This window comes from Chroicocephalus ridibundus, chromosome 15, assembly GCF_963924245.1.
Source record: "Chroicocephalus ridibundus chromosome 15, bChrRid1.1, whole genome shotgun sequence".
Taxonomy (NCBI): Eukaryota; Metazoa; Chordata; class Aves; order Charadriiformes; family Laridae; genus Chroicocephalus; species Chroicocephalus ridibundus.
This window is the reverse complement of record NC_086298.1, coordinates 3,079,712-3,100,575: the sequence shown is the minus strand read 5'-3', so window position 1 is coordinate 3,100,575 and position 20,864 is coordinate 3,079,712. Positions and strand designations below refer to the sequence as shown.

General features: G+C 62.1%; 2 protein-coding genes across 3 annotated transcripts in view; one reads left to right on the top strand and one right to left on the bottom strand.

Moving 5' to 3' along the window:
* Positions 1-14,790, top strand: part of NIBAN2 (niban apoptosis regulator 2) — a 36,834-nt gene extending 22,044 nt beyond the window's left edge. Inside the window, exons 3-14 of the mRNA XM_063353190.1 lie at positions 668-796; positions 915-1,020; positions 2,002-2,169; positions 7,211-7,326; positions 7,411-7,515; positions 8,890-9,052; positions 9,487-9,674; positions 9,876-10,031; positions 10,583-10,699; positions 11,172-11,279; positions 11,402-11,513; positions 12,730-14,790. Of these exons, the coding sequence (XP_063209260.1) occupies positions 668-796; positions 915-1,020; positions 2,002-2,169; positions 7,211-7,326; positions 7,411-7,515; positions 8,890-9,052; positions 9,487-9,674; positions 9,876-10,031; positions 10,583-10,699; positions 11,172-11,279; positions 11,402-11,513; positions 12,730-13,760 (2,499 nt within the window). The 3' untranslated portion in view covers positions 13,761-14,790. The remainder of the gene's footprint in view (positions 1-667; positions 797-914; positions 1,021-2,001; positions 2,170-7,210; positions 7,327-7,410; positions 7,516-8,889; positions 9,053-9,486; positions 9,675-9,875; positions 10,032-10,582; positions 10,700-11,171; positions 11,280-11,401; positions 11,514-12,729) is intronic.
* A 378-nt stretch (positions 14,791-15,168) lies between these two features.
* Positions 15,169-20,862, bottom strand: SLC31A2 (solute carrier family 31 member 2). 2 transcript variants are annotated; one of them, XM_063353192.1, is made up of 4 exons: positions 20,767-20,862; positions 17,789-17,855; positions 16,898-17,066; positions 15,169-16,064 (listed from the first exon to the last, which is right to left on the bottom strand). In XM_063353192.1, the coding sequence occupies exons 1-4, from the start codon at positions 20,770-20,772 to the stop codon at positions 15,896-15,898; spliced, it is 411 nt and encodes a 136-aa protein (XP_063209262.1). In that variant the 5' UTR covers positions 20,773-20,862; the 3' UTR covers positions 15,169-15,895. The 2 variants fall into 2 exon arrangements, with proteins under 2 accessions (XP_063209262.1, XP_063209261.1); XM_063353191.1 differs by having other exon boundaries at positions 15,179-16,067.
* Between the last annotated feature and the right edge of the window lie 2 nt (positions 20,863-20,864).

Here is a 20,864-nt window from a genome sequence, read left to right as displayed (position 1 = left end):
ATGAAGTCCAGAGCATGCAAGTGTTGTCTGGTGCTGAGCTCTATGGGGTGGCTTCTTGCTTTTCCTCTTCCACGTCCCACCTGGAGACCATGCAGAGGTTCTTGCCATCTGCAGCTTGCCTGTGACCCGCACCCTGGCAGGATCTTCTAGTTGATGGTCACTACCGGGCAGTACCCCGCGTGGTCCCACCTGCCCCAAGCCGGGGAATCGCAGTAGTTGAGTTTGGGAAGAGCTACTGGAGTGCTCTGCACCAACCCACCGCTCAGCCAAGTGAGCTGGAGTCGCTCAGCTGATCTTGGCACGTCTCCCAGGAAGGAGATGCCAGGGACAGAGATGTGACCGTGATGAACACCACCACGTGTGACTTTGCTGCCATAAGAGCAGCCCCTCTGAGGTTTTCTAGGGCTCTGCTGCATGTGGTACTGCTCAAGGTTGTTACCCAGATGCACCTATTCAGGCACCAACATCTGCAATGCTAGAGGAGATAATCCAGTGGTGAACTTGGAGACCCTCAGCATAGCCCTAGCAACGAAAACCCCACCCAAACCACCAAGAACGGACCTTGCTGAGCATCCTGTGCCAGGCTGCAGCCATGGGATGGAGGGGTACCCAGCTGCCCCCCTCTCTGCTCACCCCGTGCCACCCACTGTGTGTCTCCTCCCCACAGGTCCCATTGGAGGACCATGTCATCTACTCGGGCAACCTCTTCCAGTACATCGAGGAGAACAAGAAGTGGAGGAACCGCTTCTGCGTGGTCCCGCACAACTACGGCTTGGTCCTCTATGAGAACAAACTGGTGAGGGGCAACACCCTTTCGCCCATCTCTGGTGGGCACAGCTTCACAGGGGGACTCGCCATCGCTGCGGTGGCATGGCCATGCTCCCCGTCATCCATGACCATCTTTTTCTGCTCAGGCCTATGAGCGGGAGCTGCCGCCTCGTGTGCTAATCAACAGCGCTGGCTACAAGGTCCTCACCTCTGTGGACCAGTACCTGGAGCTGGTGAACAGCAGCCTGCCTGGTGAGTGGTCCTGGTGGCCGCGGGGTGAGGAGGAGTGCTTGGGGTCCCCGGCACCCCAATGCTGCCGGGCATCCCTGGGGACCTTTGGGAAGGGGTGGTTCTGGGGTCTGGGCATCCCTGGGGAACCTCAGGAAGGGATGGGTTTGGGGTGTGGGCATCTGTGTGGACTTTTGGGAAGGGATGGGTTTGGGATGTGGCCATCCTTGTGGACCTTTGGGAAGGGGTGTTTTGGGGCATGGGCATCCCTGGGGACCTTCTGGAAGGGATGGTTTTGGAGTGTGGGCATCCGTGGGGACCTTCAGGAAGGGGTAGTTTTGGGATGTGGGCTGTAGGGAAGGAGAACAGCCCCATTCCCGCCGTGGGGTGTAGGATGCAGTGTGTGGTATCTGCCGCTTGGGTCCTGCCACAGCCACCAGGGAAGGGAGGAAAATGTGTCTGCGGCTCCGTGAGAGCTGCCCCGAGCTGCTGCCACCTCTCTTTCCGGGGGACCCTTAGGCGAAGGCAGCAGCTCTCACTCCTCCATCCAGACCCCCAGGAGGACCAACCATCACCCTGCTCACCGTCCTCCAGTCCTGGGAGGTCAGGGCAGCCCCAGGGAGTGGGGCAGGAGCTGCTGAAATGGCTCAAGTAGGGCAGCGAGCCCTTTGCTGGTTCAGGGCACGGGCACGAAGGCAGCAGGGTCGGGCCAGCAGCTCTGGGGAGGGTTTCACACTGGGAGTAATGACATTTCATTTTTTTTTTTTCCAATTTTTACTTCTGATTTCCGTTTTGGAAGAAGAAGGGCTCTTTTGCACTTTTTTTGCCCTGTGTTTTCGGTAGGACGCACAGCAAAGGTGCTGGGGAGGAGCTGAGGGGGTCTCACGTGCCCCTCCTGCACCCCCAGCCCCGAATGCTGTGGGAGATGCGACACCCCTGACCCCGCAGCATCCCCATCCCTATCCTGCCCCATCCCCTCCTCAAAGCATCCTTCCCCCTCTGCAGGCGTGACGCCCAAATCGGGGCACTCCCCCATCCTGAAGTGCCCCACGGATTTCCCCCTCATCCTCTGGCACCCCTACGCCCGGCACTATTACTTCTGCGTGATGACGGGCAAGGAGCAGGAGAAGTGGCGGGCGGTTTTCCAGGACTGCGTACGGCACTGCAACAACGGTGAGGGATGCTGCGGGGGGGCGGATACAGGGGCTCCGGGATGGGGAGAGCATCGTCCTCCTGCTCCGGAGGGGGTGTTGGGGAGCCTGTGGTGGTTGGGTTGGGTTTTGGGCCAAAGGGGATGATCTGGGGACCAAGAGGAGGATTTGGCTGGGAGTTGTTGAGCATCTCATCCTCTCCCTGAAGGAGGGTGGGGAGCGGGAGGGATCCGGCCACCCGGTGCATCCCTGTGCCCGGCTTCATCCCACTGCCCATGAGGAATGCGGTGCCTGCACCAGGGCAGGCAGCACGGAGCCCGGCTCAAGAGACACCCTGATGCCCGTTTTCCACCCCGAGGTAGAAAATATTCAGTAATTAAGGTCACCAAGACTCCCAAGCCCCACTGTCCCCCTCCCACCGGCCCCTCCCAGGCTCGGCGAGCGAGGGCAGCAGGGGCTGCGGGGCTGCGGGGGCCGGGGCGGAGGCAGCACCTGCCTCCCACATCAGCGATACTTGGGCAGGAAAACACGATTTTCCTGCTTGGCTGTGGCCTGCGTGCTCCTGGGCTGAGACCCAGGTCCCGGCGGTGCCTTGGGTGGTGAGAAGTTTCCTGGGGAAGGAGGTGCCAGCGCTGAAACCTGCTCAAAATCGGGTCTTTTAGTGGGCGAAGAGCGATGCTGCCTGTTTTTTAAGTACTTACTTCACTCCTGGGAGCTCTGTGTAGCCCTGATTTTGCCAGAGCTGCTGTCTAGGGAGCGGAGTAATGGGGTTGGATCTGGTTTCGGTGGGGGTTTCTGTCCCCCATGTTAGATTAAATCTTCTGAAGGCTTTGCTCTTGCCCTTCCTTTGGGTTCTCCTGGCTGCAAAACACATCCATGCGCTGCTGCTGAGCTGGGGGTGGCCGAGCTCGTCGGGATGAGTGTGTCATAGAATCATAGAATCACAGAATGGTTCAGGTTGGAAGGGACCTTAAAGCCCACCCAGTGCCACCCCCTGCCCTGGGCAGGGACACCTCCCACCAGCCCAGGTTGCTCCAAGCCCCGTCCAGCCTGGCCTTGAACCCCTCCAGGGATGGGGCAGCCACAGCTTCTCTGGGCAACCTGGGCCAGGGGCTCACCACCCACAGAGTGAAAAATTTCTTCCTCAGATCTCATCTAAATCTCCCCTCTTTCAGATTAAAACCCTTCCCCCTCGTCCCATGGCTTCCCTCCCTGATCCAGAGTCCCTCCCCAGCTTTCCTGGAGCCCCTTTAGGGACTGGAAGGGGCTGGAAGGTCTCCCCGGAGCCTTCTCTTCTCCAGGATGAACTCCCCCAGCTCTCTCAGCCTGTCCCCACAGCAGAGGGGCTCCAGCCCTCCCAGCATCTCCGGGGCCTCCTCTGGACCCACTCCGACAGCTCCGTGTCCTTCCTGTGCTGAGGACTCCAGAGCTGGACGCAGCCCTGCAGATGGGGTCTCACCAGAGCAGAGTAGAGGAGCAGAATCACCTCCTCGACCTGTCCCCAGAGCCTACCCAGGGCCTGGGCTCCTCTGGGGGGGGCTGGGTGCAGTGACCCCCCCACCTCCCCAAGCCTCTCACCCCCCCGGGATGCTGCTGCAGCATCCTTGCTGGGCGCAGGTCAGCACCCCAGGACCCCGATGCTTGCAGGCTGGACCTACAAAGCCGGGGCACTGCGAGCAAAACCAGCTCCTAAATAAAAGAGGAATCAACCTCTCGTACTAAGAAAAAACCAATTTATTAAGTTCTTTATCTTTAATTTCCCCTCCTGGCTGCTGGGTGCTGCTGCGGGAGAGAAGGGAGACGGGAGCCCCTCCGCCATCCCCGCTGCCAGCCGGGGCTGTGCCGTTAAATCCTCTCCTCCTCCTCCTCCTCCTCCTCCTCAGCGGCTGATGGAAAAACTCTGTGCAGGGGAGGGCAGTGGCCTGGGGAGGGCTCCGCGCTGGGGGGGTTTCTGCATTTCTACAGCCTGGATTTCTCTCTGAGATGTTTTTTCCCTCCCGAGTGCCATTTCTGCCCGTCGCTGCTCTGAGATACTGTTTCAAATTCCATGAAAGCTCTTTTGTTACATTGTCGAGCAATTTAAATTTTTTTTTTTTTTTTCCCCCTTAAATTGGAGGCTCCGTTTCGGCGTCCGCTTGTGATTAGTGTGGGAATTTTCACCTCCCCTTTTAAGACTGCATTTTGGTAACGCCAGCTCTTCTGTAAGGACCGGGGACATCGTTCCTCACCCAGGATGTGTCCAGCCTGGTTTCACCGGAGCCTGGGTACCCCGAGAATGTCCCTTGCCCTGTGTGGTGGCACGCAGGGCTGGAGCAATGCCCGCCCCGCTGGCTTTTGCCCCTGGTTGCGGGTCGTCCAGCTGTGTTTTGGGCAAAAAGTGGCCTGAAACTCACGTTTCTTTTTCAGCGCCCAGCGAGAGGAGATTATCCCGTGCTGTGAGTGGGGGGGATTTTGAAAAAGGCGAGTCGTAGCATCGCTTTTTGGTGTCGGTTGCTCCCATCCCGTGGTGCACCATCACCCCGGGAGCCTTTCCAGCGTAGGGTTCGCGGTTGGGCAGTTGCTTCCCATCCCTGACAAGGCGAGCTGAGATCAGTGCTTAATTAGCCACATATTAATGAAGCGAACTCATCAAATTTGCCCTGTGAAGTGACATTGTGGCTTCCCGCAACCAGCCCTGTCTGCTTGTCCCTGGGCAAGGGGATGGGGATGGGGATGGATTCCCTGGGGATGGACCCCACTGACCCAGCGGGGCTCGGCCAGGGACGAGTGACCCTGGTGGGGTGGTGAGACCCCATCTGCAGTACTGCTTCCAGCTCTGGAGTCCTCAGCACAAGAAGGACACGGAGCTGTCGGAGTGGGTCCAGAGGAGGCCCTGGAGATGCTGGGAGGGCTGGAGCCCCTCTGCTGTGGGGACAGGCTGAGAGAGCTGGGGGGGTTCAGCCTGGAGAAGAGAAGGCTCCGGGGAGACCTTCCAGCCCCTTCCAGTCCCTCAAGGGGCTCCAGGAAAGCTGGGGAGGGACTCTGGAGCAGGGAGGGGAGTGACGGGATGAGGAGGAACGGTTTTAAACTGAAAGAGGGGAGATTTAGATTGGATCTGAGGAAGAAATTCTTTGCTGTGAGGGTGGTGAGCCCCTGGCCCAGGTTGCCCAGAGAAGCTGTGGCTGCCCCATCCCTGGAGGGGTTCAAGGCCAGGTTGGACGGGGCTTGGAGCAACCTGGTCTGGTGGGAGGTGTCCCTGCCCAGGGCAGGGGGGTTGGAACTAGATGATCTCTAATGTCCCTTCCAACCCAAACCGTTCCGTGATTCTATGATGAATCCCGCCCCACTCTCTGTGTGGTTTGGAGGATGAGGTTTGGCCGAAGCAACTCTGGTCGGGGACGGGGCGGGGGGGGGCTGGATCCTGGACCAGGCTGTCCCACCCAGGAGATGATGCTGAGCTGCAAGAAGCCGTGGATGGAGAAGCCCCGGCCCCTGAAAACTCAGCCCCGCTCTGGCTCCCGCTCCCGCCGAGCACTGAGAAAGGCGCAGACTTCACTTTCTCAGCGGTTTTTCGTTTTTTTTTTCCCCCTGTATATTAAGCTGCCCCTTAGGAAAAGCTGCTTAGGCTCGGAGTTCAACGTAATCATCTTAGAAAAATCCGCGTGCATTGGAAAAGATCCGCTCACTTACCCAGGGCTGTCCCTCCTGGGAAGGTAGAAACCGCCCCCGGCTGCGTCTCCCCAGGACTTGCAGGGACCTGCTGTCACCCTGCGCTGTCACCGCCGCGGGGATGCTTTCCCGAGCAGGGTGGCTCTGCCTGGGGACCCTTCGCCACAGGGCATGGCCACCACCAGCCACGCTGGGCTCGGTCCCATCCCACCTCCCGCCTGCCGGAGGTCCTGGCATAAGGAAGGGAGTCGGGGTGCCGGGGGGGGTTCACTCCCAGGAGTGTTTCTCTCCGGCTGGAGAGGCTGGGACAAGGAAGGGACATGTGTGGGAAGTGCCAGCAGGCTCCTGGGCTGTCCCGCCTGTCCACTGCCCCCATCTCCTCCTCCTGGGCTCCCAGCACCCTGCCCCTCCTCCTGATGGGTGCTGTGGGGGTGATGTCCGAGCCCCCCGTCCTGCTGGTGGCCCCTCGAGCTGCAACGACATCCTGGGGACAGCCCAGCCAGCCGGAGCCCGGTGTGCCTCCCGTGGGGACGGCCCTGACTCAGCCCCGATGTCTCTCAGATGCTTTCCTCATCCTCCCAAGCTGCGCCATGCCCTGCAGGGCCCCCCTTCCTCCACTACCCCCCTCTTCCTCCAGCTCCCCTGGCTGCCCCATCCTGCAGTGCTGGTGGGCTCGCCGGGCCCCAAGGAGCATCGGGGGTCACTGAGCCCCCCCATCCCATCCTGCTGAGCTTCTGCAGGTCCCTGTGCCACCATCAAGGCTTGCTGAGCACCCTCCCCCCTCCCCCCCCGCCCCATCCTGCTGAGCCCTTGCTGCTGCTGTGCCTTTGGGGCTCACGTGGGTTCCTGTGCATCATGGGGGGCTTGCTAAGCCCCCCCCATCCTGCTAAGCCTCTCCTCCTGATGTGTCTTCAGGGCTTGCTGAGCCCCCCCATCCTGCTGAGCCCCTGCTCCTGCCATGCCTTAGGGGCTCCCCGAGCCCCCGAGACCCCATGCACCATCAGGGCTTGCTGCCCACCCCACTCCGCTCCTGCTCACTAAGTCCCCGGGTCCCCATCTGGGGTCACTGAGCCCCCCCATCCCACTGAGCCCCCCCATCCCACTGAGCCTCTGCTCCTAGGTCTTTCCCTGCCCTTTGTCTGACTCTGGGGGGGGTCAATCTGTGGACAGAGTGGGAGCCCCCCAGCCACTGGGGTGTCTGGGAGGCTGTTGCCCCTCTGCCCAGTTAGAGGCAGGGGTCCCCAGTTAGAGGATGGGATTCCCCCCAGTGCCGGTGACACCCCTGGTCTCCTTGTGTGGGTCCGAGGATGTGGGGGATGCGAGGGACCCCCTGCTAAGACGGGCTGAGGTGCTGCAAGCTGTCCCTCGCTCCCCGTGCCAGGCTGCTCACTGGTTCCCCCCCATCCCCTCCCCAGGGATCTCCGAGGATTCCAAAGTGGAGGCTCCAGCCTTCACGGACGCCATCCGCATGTACCGCCAGTCCAAGGAGCAGTACGGCACCTGGGACATGCTCTGTGGCAATGAAACCCAGGTGAGGACCTGTGTCCCCCGCCTGGGGCTGGGGGGGATGGGGGTCCAGGCTGAGCAGGGTCCCCAGAGCCTCCCGCCTTCGCAGGTCCTGAGCAACCTGGTGATGGAGGAGCTGCTCCCCGAGCTGAGGACCACCATCGGCCCCCGCCTGAAGGGCAAGGCTCAGGAGCGCCAGCGGACCTGGATCCAGGTATGGGGCTGGGGCTGCCGGGGGTTTTAGTGGGGGGCATCATCGCCTGTCCTCCCCCTGCCTGCACTGCCTCTGTTTTGGGGACCGTGCTGCCACCTCCCTTCCTTGCCGGGCTCCGTGGCCTCCGGCTTTCGTGCTGGTCACAGCCAGTACCGTCCCCTCTCCCGGCCCCCGCCAAAGAAGCCGTCCTTATTCTCCACTGTGGCTTTTTAAAGGTCCTTGTTGTGCCCCTGCGAGCAGCCCTGCCTGTCCCTGCCTGCAGCCCTGCCCGTCCCTGCCTTCGCTGCCGCCTCCCTGGGGCCAGGGAAGCAAACAGGAGGAAGCCCAGCCCCGGAGCGAAGCCCGTCCTGGCTATATTTAGAGAGCCATTTTTAGAGCAGCACAGGCTAAATCCAGCCCGAACCCTTGCGAAAGAGCGAGGGCTCTTCAAAACTGCCTGTTTAAAACCTTAAAAGCTGATTGATAATTACCACCAGGCTCGTAACATGCCACTGGAGCAGCCTAAAAACACACAAACGCTTCTTTTTCGGTAGCTGCGGTCTTAGCTGTAAAGTTGGGAAGCCTGAAAGAGGCGAGGGGGGGGGTGGGGGGGGATGTCTTTGCCTCCCGCTGGCCCCGAAATCACAGCGTTTGGCTGCAAAGTGAGTGTGAAGCCTCAGCGAGCAGCTCCATCCCGCTCATGGACTTGGCTCCTGAGAGCTCAGGGCTGGCTGAGCGGGGCAGGGCACAGCTTCCAAACGGGGTCAGGGGCTCTCCTGGGCCACCAGCATCCCCAGACCACCAGCATCCCTGGGCCACCCAGAATTCCCAGACCACCAGCAACCCCAGGCCACCAGCATCCCTGGGCCACCCAGAATTCCCAGACCACCAGCAACCCCGGGCCACCAGCATCCCTGCGCAACCAGCATCCCTGGGCCACCAGCATCCCAGACAACCAGCATCCCCAGACCACCAGCATCCCTGGGCCACCAGCATCCCCAGACCTGCAGCATCTCCAGACCGCCAGTATCCCCGGACCCACAGCATCCCCGGGCCACCCAGAATCCCCAGACTGCCAGCATCCCTGGGCCACCAGCATCCCTGGGCCACCAGCATCCCTAGACCTGCCTGGGGCAGGTTGGCTGGCGGAGGCAGTGCTCGACTCTGCGCCCCTCCGGCACTGCTTCAAAGCAGGTTCTGCACCTGAGAGCTTCATCTCACCCAACTAGGGGGGCCCTGGTGTGGAAAACCTACTGCCAGGCTGCGAGGAGGAGTCTGGTCAGGACATGGGTGAAGGCTTGGCAGGTCCTGCAGGCATCTGGTGCTGGAGGCAGTGGTTGGGGGGGCAGCAGGAGGTGTGGGGGGCAGCTGGCCATCCCATCTCTCATTTGCCAGATCTCAGATGCCGTCTATAGGATGGTCTATGAGCAGACCAAGGCCCAGTATGATGCAGTGGTGGCCAAGTGTGAACAGGAGCGGCCCCAGATGGAAAGCACCATCCGCACGGACATGGACCAGATCATCACTTCAAAGGAGCACTTGGCCAGCAAGATCCGAGGTATGGCTCTGCGGGGACATGGGTGTGTGTGGCTGTGTGCATGACTGGCTCTTGTCATGGCACCACCACAACGTGGTTGTCCCTGGGGTGCAGCGCGGCTCCTGCCAGCATGGCCTGGAACCCTCGGGGAGATGCCAGCAGCCACAGTGGCCAGGGTGCACGTTCTCATTGGCGTTGTCCCAGGAGGTGGGGGACAAGGTGGGCAGTGACACCCCCACAAAGCAAGGCAGTGGGGCAGGAAGGGGTTCAATACAGATGAAGGGCCCCCTGCAAGAACCTATTGTGTTGTCTTGCAAGTCTGGGAGGAGACCTCTCCTGGAGGGGCTTGGGGAGAGGGGCAGGTCCCCCTCCCTAGGGTGGGTTTAGGACCTGATTTGCAGAGCTGGAAGGGCAGAGGAGGAGCCTCACCATGCTTAACCCCGTTCTCTGCCCAGCTTTCGTCCTCCCCAAAGCGGAGATCTGCGTCCGTAACCACGTCCAGCCCTACATCTCCTCCATCCTGGAAGCCCTCATGACCCCTACCAGCCAGGGCTTTGCTGAGGTGCGGGAGGTGTTCTTCAAGGAGGTGACTGACATGAACATGAACATCGTCAACGAAGGTGGCCTGGAGAAGCTGGTGGAGGTGAGACCTGGTGATGCTCCTTGCTGGCTGGTAGGCTTGGGGGTGGCAGGGCCAGTTCTGCTGCCATCCTCAGTGGGGACAGCACTGGGGGACCCCAGGCTGAGAAAATATGTGGGGATGAAGCCTGTGTGGGGTGGCATGTCCCAGCCCCGAGTGGGCGGAGAGGCTGTCCTGCCCTGCTGAGCTTGGCTTTATCCCCAGTACATGGAGAAGCTTTCCCACCTGGCCTTCCACCCCGTCAAGATGCAGTCGTGTTATGAGAAGATGGACCAGCTGAAATTGGAGGGCCTTCAGCAGCGGTTTGATGTCTCCAGCACCTCCGTCTTCAAGCAGAGGGCCCAGATCCACATGAGACAGGTGGGACAGGGACCGGGGTCCTCCCGTGTCCCCCTAGGAAGTGGGAGCAGAGCAGGGAGCTCAGGCTGGTCCAGCTCACGCGGGGATTTAGCTGGGCCATCTGTCCTGTCTCAGGGACCTTCATGGCACCCAGCGAAGGGTGTGTGGTGGATCTGGCCATCTCCTTTGGTCTGGAGCCTGAGCAGGGAGGGAGACCACGGGTGGGCAGCAGCGTGGGGCACCCTTCCAACATGGACTCAGCACCCAGGCTTGGGCGTCACGGCACGGCTGCCCCTTTGCCACTGAGCAAGGCTTGGTAGGCCAATTTTGGGGTCTGATCCAGCCAAACCTGGAGCAGGGTGTAGAAGGGGGAACGTGAAACCAGTTTTGGGCACCCTCCTCCTCCAGCACCTTCAGTCCCCAGTGTGGAGCCTGTGGATGCCACGCTGGGATGCTGGGGACCTTGCCAGTGTGAAGGCTCATCTTGGTGTGGCAGTGCCCCAAAAGAGCCCCCTGCCCACCCCCACGGTGGGTCCCTTTGTGTCCCCCTGACCATCTGCCTCTGCTCACAGCAAATGGACGACGCCGTGTACACGTTCGAGACGCTGCTCCACCAGGAGCTGGGGAAGCTGCAGGGCAAAGAAGACTTGTGCAAGTCCATCCAGCGCATCCTCGAGAGGGTGCTCAAGGTGAGGGGCGGCAGATCAGGGACTTTGGTGGCCTTCGGTGGCCTTACTCCAAGGGCCAGGGTCCTGGGGAAGAGGACAGGAGTGACCTTTCCGATTTTAATAAAAGTCTTCTGGGGAAATACATCCTTATATTGAGATTTTCATGCGTTTTGCTGGGATGTGGGACAGGTGAGTGGGGAACCACCTGGAGGAGCCAGATCTGACCACGTCCATCGCTGTCAAAGCCACTTGGGGTTCAGGCTGGTCCAAAACCCCTTCTTGCAGGCAGAGGTGGAAGAGTTGGCTCCTACCCAGGCTCAGACACCCCGGGAACTGGCTGGAGAGAAGGGTGCCAGGGGCAGAGGAACCTGCTCGTGCCCGTGCAAATGGGTTGGGGGGGTGGCAAATGGCAGGGGTTGTGCCCATGGGCCGGGGGGGGCTGCCAGCCCACAACCCTCCTTGACGCGGGGCTGCCCTCTCCCTGGCCCTGCAGAAATACGACTACGACAGCAGCACTGTGCGGAAGAAATTCTTCAGGGAGGCCCTGCTGCAGATCACCATCCCCTTCCTGCTGAAAAAGCTGGCGCCGACCTGCAAGGGGGTAAGAGGGTAACTTTTGGGGTGGGGGGGTGGGAAGGACCACGTCCCCCATGGAGGGGCTGGAGCATCCCTCCCTCCTTCCCTCCCGTCCCCCCCGGCTGAGCGGCTTCTCCCCCGCGGCAGGAACTTGCCAAGTTTCAGGAGCTGATCTTCGAGGACTTTGCCAGCTACATCCTGGTGGAGAACACTTACGAGGAGGTCGTGCTACAGTCGGTGATGAAAGACATCATGCAAGGTAGGGAGCCAGGGAGCCTGGATCCGCTCAGCACTGAGCCCGGGGTGGGGCGAGGGGGCTCCAGCACCCGGGGGTGGGTGGTGGGTGCTGGTGGAGTAAGATGAGCGGCACCTGGAGGGCCCGTGATGGGTGCTGGGGGCTGTACGAGGAGGGGTGACCCCACGCAGGGGGTTGTACAAGAAGGGGGTGATCCTGTGCTGGGGGCTGTATGAGGAGGAGCTGGCACCATGCAGGGTGTTGGGGAGTGTAGGAGGAGGGGGTGATCTCAAGCAGGGTGTTGGGGGCTGTATGAGGAGGGGGTGACCCCATGCAGGGTGCTGGGGACCATAGGAGGTCAGGAATGACCCCTTGCAAGGTGCCGGGGGCTGTAGGAGGAGGGGGTGGCCCCATGCTGGGGGCTATATGAGGAGGCGTTGACATATGCAGGGTGCTGGGGACTGCAGGAGGAGGGGGGGTGTGACCCCATGCAGGGTGCTGGGGGCTGTATGAGGCGGGGGTGACCCCATGCAGGGTGCTGGGGCTGTAGGAGGACAGGAGTGACCCCTTGCAAGGTGTTGGGGGCTGTATGAGGAGGAGGGATGACCCCATGCAGGGTGCTGGGGGTTATATGAGGATGGGGTGACACCATACAGGGTGTTGGGGACTGTGGGAGGAGGGGGTAATCCCAAGCAGGGTGCTGGGGACCACAGGAGGACAGGAATGACCCCTTGCAAGGTGCTGGGGGCTGTAGGAGGAGGGGGTGGCCCTCTGTAGGGGGTTGTATAAGGAGGGGGTGACCCTATGCTGGGGCTATATGAGGAGGGGGTGACGTATGCTGGGTGATGGGGACTGTAGGGGGGGGCGGGTGACCCCATGCAGGGTGTTGGGGGCTGTACGAGGAGGGGGTGACCCCATGCAGGGTGCTGGGGACTGTAGGAGGACAGGAGTGACCCCATGCAGGGTGCTGGGGTCTGTATGAGGAGGGGGTGACCCCATGCGGAGTCCTGGGGGCTGTGTGAGGAGGGGTGACCCCATGACGGGTGCTGGGGGCTGTACCAAGAGCACCTTCCCGCTGGCAGAGCTGAGCGGTGGGTGGGATGCTGAACCCTCTGCCCGGGTCCGGACCCCTCTCCCTGCACCCTGCACCCAAGGGGGTGGGCTGGGAGAGGTGGCGGAGCCTGGCGGGTGCTGCCCGGTGCCCTCAGCCCATCTGACATCTCTCTCCCGGTGTCCCCAGCTGTGAAGGAGGCAGCCGTGCAGCGGAAGCACAACCTGTACCGCGACAGCATGGTCCTGCACAACAGCGATCCCAACCTGCACCTGCTGGGCGAGGGCATCCCCATCGACTGGGGCGAGGAGTACAGCGGGCAGCCCGAGGCCGAGTCGGCCGCCGACAAGCGCCGCAGGGCCAAGCAAGTGGTGTCGGTGATCCAAGACGACGAGGGGGTCCTGTCCTACGAGGTGGGAGCCGAGGAGCTGCTGCAGCCCGGCTCCCCGGAGCCACGGGAGCCGAAGGAGCCGGAGGAACCGGACCCTGCGGCACCACCGAGCTCCCCAGATGGGGTGCAGGAGATCCAGGAGGCGCTGGCCAAGGAGAGCCTCGGGGATGGCGTGGAGGCGGAGGAGCGGCTGACGAACGGGACCGACGCCACGCGGGAGAGCGGTGCCACCGAAGAGGTGGCGGTGGTGGCAGGGTCTGTCCCAGGTGATGTTCCCACCCAGGGTCTGGCCAGCGAGGGAGACGGGGTGCACCGCGCTGCGACGGCATCGCCTGCACCTGGAGCTGAAGTCCCAGCAGGGACTGGCGTGCAAAATGCCGCACCAGCATCACCTGTCCCTGGCGCTGAGGTCTCATCAGGGGCTGGGGTGCAACATGCCACACCAGCATCACCCATACCAGCATCACCTGTCCCCGGAGCCGATGTCCCATCAGGGGCTGGGGCGCAATATGCCACACCGGCATCACCCGTGCCACCATCACCCATGCCCAGAGCCGATGTCCCATCAAGGGCCAGCATGCAACACACCGCACCGCCATCACCCAAACCCAGAGCCGATGTCCCATCAGAGGCCGCGGTGCCCCATGCCACACCAGCAGCATCACCTGCACCCGGAGCCGAGACCCCATCGCCGTCCGCCGGGATGGCTTGCCACCAGCCCAATGACAAGGAGACAGGCGAGGAGGTGACCTCCCCGGGTGGCCGGTGCAGCCCCCTGCAGCCCACGAGCACGACAGAGAGCGGTGAGGGGGTGCAGACTGAGTTCTAGCCTCGGGCCCCCCCCCACCATGGACTGGCCCCGGTGACACTGGGGGTTGGGGTAGGGGGAATAGGACCCGCTGCACTGCCGGGGATGGAGAGCGGTGCCGCGGGAGAGGGAGGGGATGGGAGACACCGAGACCTTATTGCCTAGCTGGGGGGGGGGGGGTCCCCGCCGCTGCGTGAGGCTGGCCACAGCTAAGTGGTCCTACTGGGTCGGACTGGGGGAGGCCCCTGGCCCGGCACGGGACACCCCCTGCACTCTGCTCTGTCCTTCTTCTGCCTTATTTTCTTCTTTTCTACTGAAGAGATGCTTTGTCTGCCCCCCCCCCAGCACAAGTGCCTGGGGCTGCCGGGGGGGGCTGGCACTAGTCCTGCTGTGGACGGGTGTGCGGGGTGCTCCTGGCTGCCCCCGGGGTTGTCCCCTGGAAGGGGATGGCCGGGGGTGGGGTGGGGGGGACAGGGAGTGTCCTGGGAGCCTGCCTACCGCCATCCCACCCAGCCGGCTCCGGGAGCGCCAGTGGGAGCGGGGACCACGGGGGAATGATGGAAAAACGTGATGGCAGCCAGGGCATGGCCGGGATACAGCAACGCTGGGTGGCTTGAACCGCTGCCAGCGGGGCAAGAGCTGGGGCAGGATGGGCTCCTGGCACCCAGGGTGGGCTCATGGCACCCAGAGTGGGCTCCTGGCACCCAGAGTGGGCTCCTGGCACCTAGGCTGGGCTCCCGGCACCCAGCACCCACCCTCACCCCAGGGTCTATTTAAATTCGGAGTAAAAACTTAGCGGGGCGCTCACACAATGTCTCCAGCTCTGCCCGGCAGGACTGGGCTGGCTCCGGCTCGCCGTGCGCGGGAGGGGGGGGGTCCCAACTCTTGCCCCCTACCCACCCCCCCCCAGCACCGTGAGTTCTCCAGCTCTCAGCTTTCGCAGGTTTTGTCACCTGCGGTGACAGCCGAGCAAAGAGCTGGTGCCTTCTCAGCCATGGGGAGGGGGACGGGAATGGTGCAGGCCGCCCCCCCCCCCCCAAGAGATGCTCAAAGCCCCTGAGCTGGGGCGGGGGGGGGGGCGGTTGGCAGCACTCCTGAGTGCGAGACACGTGTGTGGGTGCATGGAGCAGGGACCAGCACCCCGACACCCGCCTGTATTTTAGGTGCCGCTGTTTCTGCCTCTGAAAGGAGGCGGGGGGGGGGTACCCAGCCTAACCCAGTCGGGGAGGTCCCGTCCCCCCCGCCCCCCCCCCAAAGTGCCTTGCGTTGGGAACTTAAAACCTGTCTCTTCCAGGATATTTTATTAAGAAAGTTATACAAATGTTTAAAAATATGCTTATAATAATTAATAAAATGGAAAAGCTTTATTTAAAGCCAGAGGCGGCTGTCCTTATTCCTGAACCCCCCCCAAGCTGGGGCTGCACTGGAGGGGTAGGGCTGGGGCTCCCCCCTCCCACTGTGACTGGGGGTGCAGGGGCGGGGGGGTGTCACATCCCGGGGCCACCCAGCGGCAACACGAGCCAGGACTCGACCACCCGAGATGATTTTTATTAAAAGGGGTGTCCCGAGGAAGCAGCAAGAGGCACCCGCAGCAGCAGCTTCCCCTCGGCACGGCCACCCCGACGGTGCGGGGGGTGCTCCCACCCCATCCCTGAAGCACTGTGCAGGAGGGGGGGGGGGGCAGCAGGACCCACTCCCCCCCCCCCCCCATTACTCCCAAAAGGCACTGTGTGAAGAGGGGCTTGCTGCAGAGCAGCTCCGGGTGCCTGTCCCCAGCACGTCCCCTTCCCTGCACACTGGACCATTCCCATTCCAGCCAGGATGAACCCACCCCCCCGAAAAGTGTCTGTGGGGGGGGAAGGAAATGCCCAGCACCCCCCCACTGTCATCACCCGGCCAAAGCTCCCTGAGAGCCGGGGGACAGCCACCCGCCGAGGAGCGTGGACGCGTGGCAGGGTGCTGGCCGTGGGGCTCCCAGCGCCTCCCCCAGCACTGAGGGTCCCCACAGCATGTCCCTGGGGTGCTGCGTCCCACACAGCACGGGGACAAGGACAGACCCAGCAGAAGTCACAGCAGCTATTCCACACAAGGTAGCAGGAGGCGTGGAGCACATCACCCACCATCCCGGGGGGACTAGGCGGGGCGGGGGGGTGGATCTAGCCCCGACCGAGCAGGGGGTACACCACGAAATAGCCCAGCGTGGAGCCGGCGATGGCCCCCAGGAAGATCCAGGCGTTGTAGGACATGACGGCCAGCATCACCATGTAGCCCAGCACCACCTGCACCACGTGGAACAGTGTCTGGCCGACGTGGTACCGAAACCACCTACTGAAGAAGATGGGACACCCCCTCATCAGCGAGGGGCTGGGGCAGCCGGCATCTCCCACCAGCACCACCAGCATCCTGGAGCGGCCAGAGATGGGTTTGGGGAGCGGGGAGAGGGATGGGGGCTGCAAACGGCGGCGCAGGGGGAAATCCTGCTCCAATGGAATGGGGAGGATATTATTATCCAGAGGGCTGGAGCCCCTCTGCTGTGAGGACAGGCTGAGAGAGCTGGGGGGGTTCAGCCTGGAGAAGAGAAGGCTCCGGGGAGACCTTAGAGCCCCTTCCAGTCCCTAAAGGGGCTCCAGGAAAGCTGGGGAGGGACTCTGGATCAGGGAGGGGAGCCACAGGACAAGGGGGAATGGCTTCAAACTGGTAAAGGGGAGACTTAGATGAGATATTAGGAGGAAATTGTTTGCTGTGAGGGCGGTGAGCCCCTGGCCCAGGTTGCCCAGAGAAGCTGTGGCTGCCCCATCCCTGGAGGGGTTCAAGGCCAGGTTGGACGGGGCTTGGAGCAACCTGGGCTGGTGGGAGGTGTCCCTGCCCAGGGCAGTGGGGTTGGAACTAGATGATCTTTAAGGTCCCTTCCAACCCAAACCATTCCATGATTCTATGATTCTATGATAAAACCACTCTGGACATCTCCCGAAGTACCTGGAGGGGCTGGGATACCCCCGGGGCCACCTCCCCAGGCTGCAACATACCCCTGTCCTGGAAGCCTGTTACTCCAGGGCTGCCTCTTCACAGCCTTTCTCCCCTCCTATGCTGGCCCAGGGATCACCCACCTGCCCCTGAGCCCCCCCTGGCTGGGTGCAGAGTGGGGGATCCTGCGGTACCTGCCCTGCGTGGGGCCGGTGTCCCCCTCCTTGGGCTCCAGCAGCGACTCCTGGCTGATGCTGCGGGGCAGAGCCAGCAGCGCCTGCCGCAGCAGCACGGCCTTGCCCATCTTCACGGCTTCGTAAAGCACGGACAGCAGCAGGATCACCAGCACGGAGAGCGCCATCCCTGCAGGAGAAACACACACACGTGGGGGGGAGGTGGGGGGGGTCAGCAGGTCCCAGTATGAAGGGCTTGGGCATGGCCATGGGATAAGGTGGAGGGAAAGGAGGGGGAAGGCAGCAGGTTTGTGAAGTGCTGGGAAATGGTATATTTAGCCCAATATCCCCTCTAAATCCATCGGGAGTATTTTTTGGAGGGGGTTGCCCCGGGGGAAAAAAAAAAAAAGCGAAAAAAAAAAAAAAGCCTCTTTGCATCGCCTCCACAAAAATGTAGGGCTTAAAACATGATGCTGGGGCAATAATTAAAAAAAAAAAAAAGCGTAAAAGAAAATGGGAAGCTGAGCCATCACTGAGTGACGCTGCGGGGGGGTGGGGGTGGCAGGCCTGGGGGGAGGATGCTTCCCGCACCTCCCTGCCCGCAGCTCTTGGCTTGGGAGGATCGACCCCTGCCCGCGGCATTTCCAGGGCACGGAACTGCTCAGCGGAGTAGGAAAGGGTTGGCAAAAATCAGGCAGTGCCCTCCGGGCTATAATGGAGCATCGATCCGCCCCCGTCAATGCTGGGTGGGGGCCCTGCTCTCCCCCCTCCCAGCCCATCGCTCCTGCCAGAAATGCGGGGGTTTCTCTGCCCCGCATCCTTTTTACCCGGGAGGAGGGCACAGCCGGTGGCGGATGGACGGCCGGCCGGCAGGAGGGGTGTCTCAGGGCCAGGCGGGGGCTGGCAGCCTACCTGTGGGGGTGTGGACGCTCCAAAAGTCAAAGAGCAGCACCACCGTGTCCGAGAAGTAGAAGGACATCTGGAAGAGAAGCCAAGGAAAGGGCAGCGGGGGGAAGGGGCACCCACATCTTCAGCGGGTCCACGCACACCCCCACCCCGAAGGGCCGAGCCCCAAGTGACGACGCTCAGCTGGGCTTTTACCAAATGATGCAACTATTTTTTCCCCCCCCCCACCCGATTTCTGAAACGGGAAGAGGAACTTGCACTGAAAAATCACAGTCACGCTGACGGGCCCGAGCTCCTCCCGTGACTTCTACGGGACAATGTTCACCTCCAGCAGCAGCTCCTGTGCGTGTCTGGGCTGGCGAGAAAAAGCCAGAGTTTATCCCTGTGATAAAGAGAGACAAACCCGGGACTTCATTAGCCCGGATTGGAGTGGGGAAGGTCCATGGGAGACAGACGGAGGCTGGTGGATGCCGTCCGCAGCCTGAAGTGGCCAGAGCCCAGCCACCCTCTGCTTTCCCCTGCCTCCCAGGGGTGTCGCCTGCATCGCCGGGACACACCGAGGCACCCAGTGCCACACGTGCCACTGCGTGACGTGGGGTGCCAGGTCCAGGGATGGCTCCCTGGCAGAGGAGCATCAGTCCAAACACTGTCCGTCTGTCCGTCCTGGGGCTGCCGGCACCTACAGAGGCATCAAATCTCCTCCTTTATCTCGCCGAAACAGGAGGAGCAAGTATGGCTCTTGTGTAACGAACCCACCCACAGAGCCGACACCACAGCTGCCAAGTCTCGCTCGTTTTACCACAAAGAAAAATATGTATTTAGGTGGTTTTTTTTTCCTCTTTAGGTAGCGTTTGCGGGGCTGGTGCCCTCTCCTCTGCCGCACTGACCTGGCTTTGGCCGCGTGTCCCTGCTGTTAGTGACACCGGCAGATGCGGGCGAGGGGACTGGCCTTGGCCAGAAATACCATCCACGCCGCCGGGCTCTGATTACACCCTTCGGCCGCTTGTTACCCAGCGCATATTAGCAAGTGTAATTGGCTCACGCTTTCAAGCCTCCTTTGGCAACAGATTAACGATAATTAGCCTTTAAAGGAAGTTATTTCCCCTTTGCAGGCTTCACCCACAAGTCTGTAGCGCTGTGTAAGGAGGAGGTAACTCTTTTAGGGACAGGGCGAAGATCCCCTCGCTGCACCAGGTCTCCCAACCTGGGGTGAAGCCACGTGTCTTTGGGCACGCAGAGTGACAATAAGGCCAAAACGATGCTCCTTGGGCCAGTGGCCCCTCTCCTATAGCGATGCCATAGCGTGATTTCTCCGGAGACGGCATCTTGCTGGGTGAGACCCCGTGTGGCAAGAGGGCGAGTCCTAAAAATCTCCACGCTCTTTGCAAGGGGGGGAATTTCGCTGCCGGGGCGATGCGACGGGTCCCCAGGGATGCCGGTGGGAAGGATGCGGTCCTGTCCTCCTGTCCTCACCCACCTGCCCACGCGGCGGTGATTCAGCAGGCGCCTGGGCAAGGCTGCGCCCAGCTCCTCCTCTGCACCTCGCAGGTAATCACTCATGCAAATAAAGCCGCTGAAAAACATCCTCCACCGCCTCTGCTCATACACGCAACACGCGTGAGAGTTTTTTTTTACACGCTGACGGTGGTGAGACCCTGGCCCAGGCTGCCCAGAGAAAGTGGGAGATGCCCCATCCCTGGAAGTATTCACATGCAGGTGGACGGGGCTCTGAGCAACCTGATGTCCCCACTCATGGCAGGGGGGGTTGGACTAGATGGCCTTTAAAGGTCCTTTCCAACTCTAACCGTTTTTTTTCTATTTAGGATGAAGGGGAAGGGTTTTAAACTGAATGAAGGGAGATTTAGACTGGATCTGAGGAAGAAATTCTTTGCTGTGAGGGCGGTGAGCCCCTGGCCCAGGTTGCCCAGAGAAGCTGTGGCTGCCCCATCCCTGGAGGGGTTCAAGGCCAGGTTGGACGGGGCTTGGAGCAACCTGGGCTGGTGGGAGGTGTCCCTGCCCAGGGCAGGGGGTGGAACGGGATGAACTTTAAGGTCCCTTCCAACCCGAACCATTCTGTGATTCTATGATGTGCGTTTTGTGGTTGTATCCGCTGCAGTTTGGGGGTTACTCTTTGCCATCAAGTGAGAAACCAGTGGTGCCTGTGCAGAGCAGTGTCAGGCTGCCCTGTACATCCCAACCTGCTGCTCCGGTCCAACCGGGACACCTGTCCCCGCGCGTCGGGACAAGCCTGTCATTCTGCATCGCACTGACCCCTGGGAGGCAAAACACCATGGCAAGCAGGCAGCCGTCCCAGCCAGCCCGAGCTGCAGCCCCACGCTGGGGACGCAGTGGCCCGGGGAGGTGTCCCCACACTGGGATGCTCCTTGGAGCCGGTGTGAGCCACCCTCTGGACTTCGCAGGGATGCTGCTGTGGGGGGCTTATGCCAGCGAACTGGGGGGGGATGTGGTAGCCTTAAACATGTCTGAGCTCAGAGCACGAAGCCAACCCGCCCCAGGTGATGGTTTAAGGCCCGGGCCGTGACCCGAGCTCCCGTTGCGAGTGCCCGGTGTAAGGCTGCACCCACGGCAGCCCCCCCACGGGCGATGGGGAGCGGGGGACGGGACAGCGGGGGACGGGAGAGCCTTCGGGGTGGGGACGCGGTGGCAGAGGGGTGCGAGGAGCAGACGGACGGACACACGGAGAGACAGAGAGCCCACCCCGCAGAAACGGCACCCGGGGCGACAGCGGAGCCGGGGGTAAACGAGTGCCGGGGCGAAGCCGCGGCCGGAGCTAGCGGTGCCCGGAGGGTGAATGGCGATGCCGCAGCCTTTAAACGGGGCTTATCCGCAGGGAGGCGGTGGGGGGGGGGGGTGGTTCCGGGGTGATTTACGGCAGCGGGGCCGTACCCGGGGCGCACCCCCGTCCCCACCGGCCCCCTTTTTGTCCGGGACCCTCCCCCTCGGCGAGGCTGGGCTGGGCTCACCTGCATGGCGGCAGCGCGGAGCCCGTCCCGGAGCAACCCGTCCCGGTGCAGCGCAGCCCGTCCCCGCTCAGCCCGTCCCGCTGTCGCCCGCCCCGTCC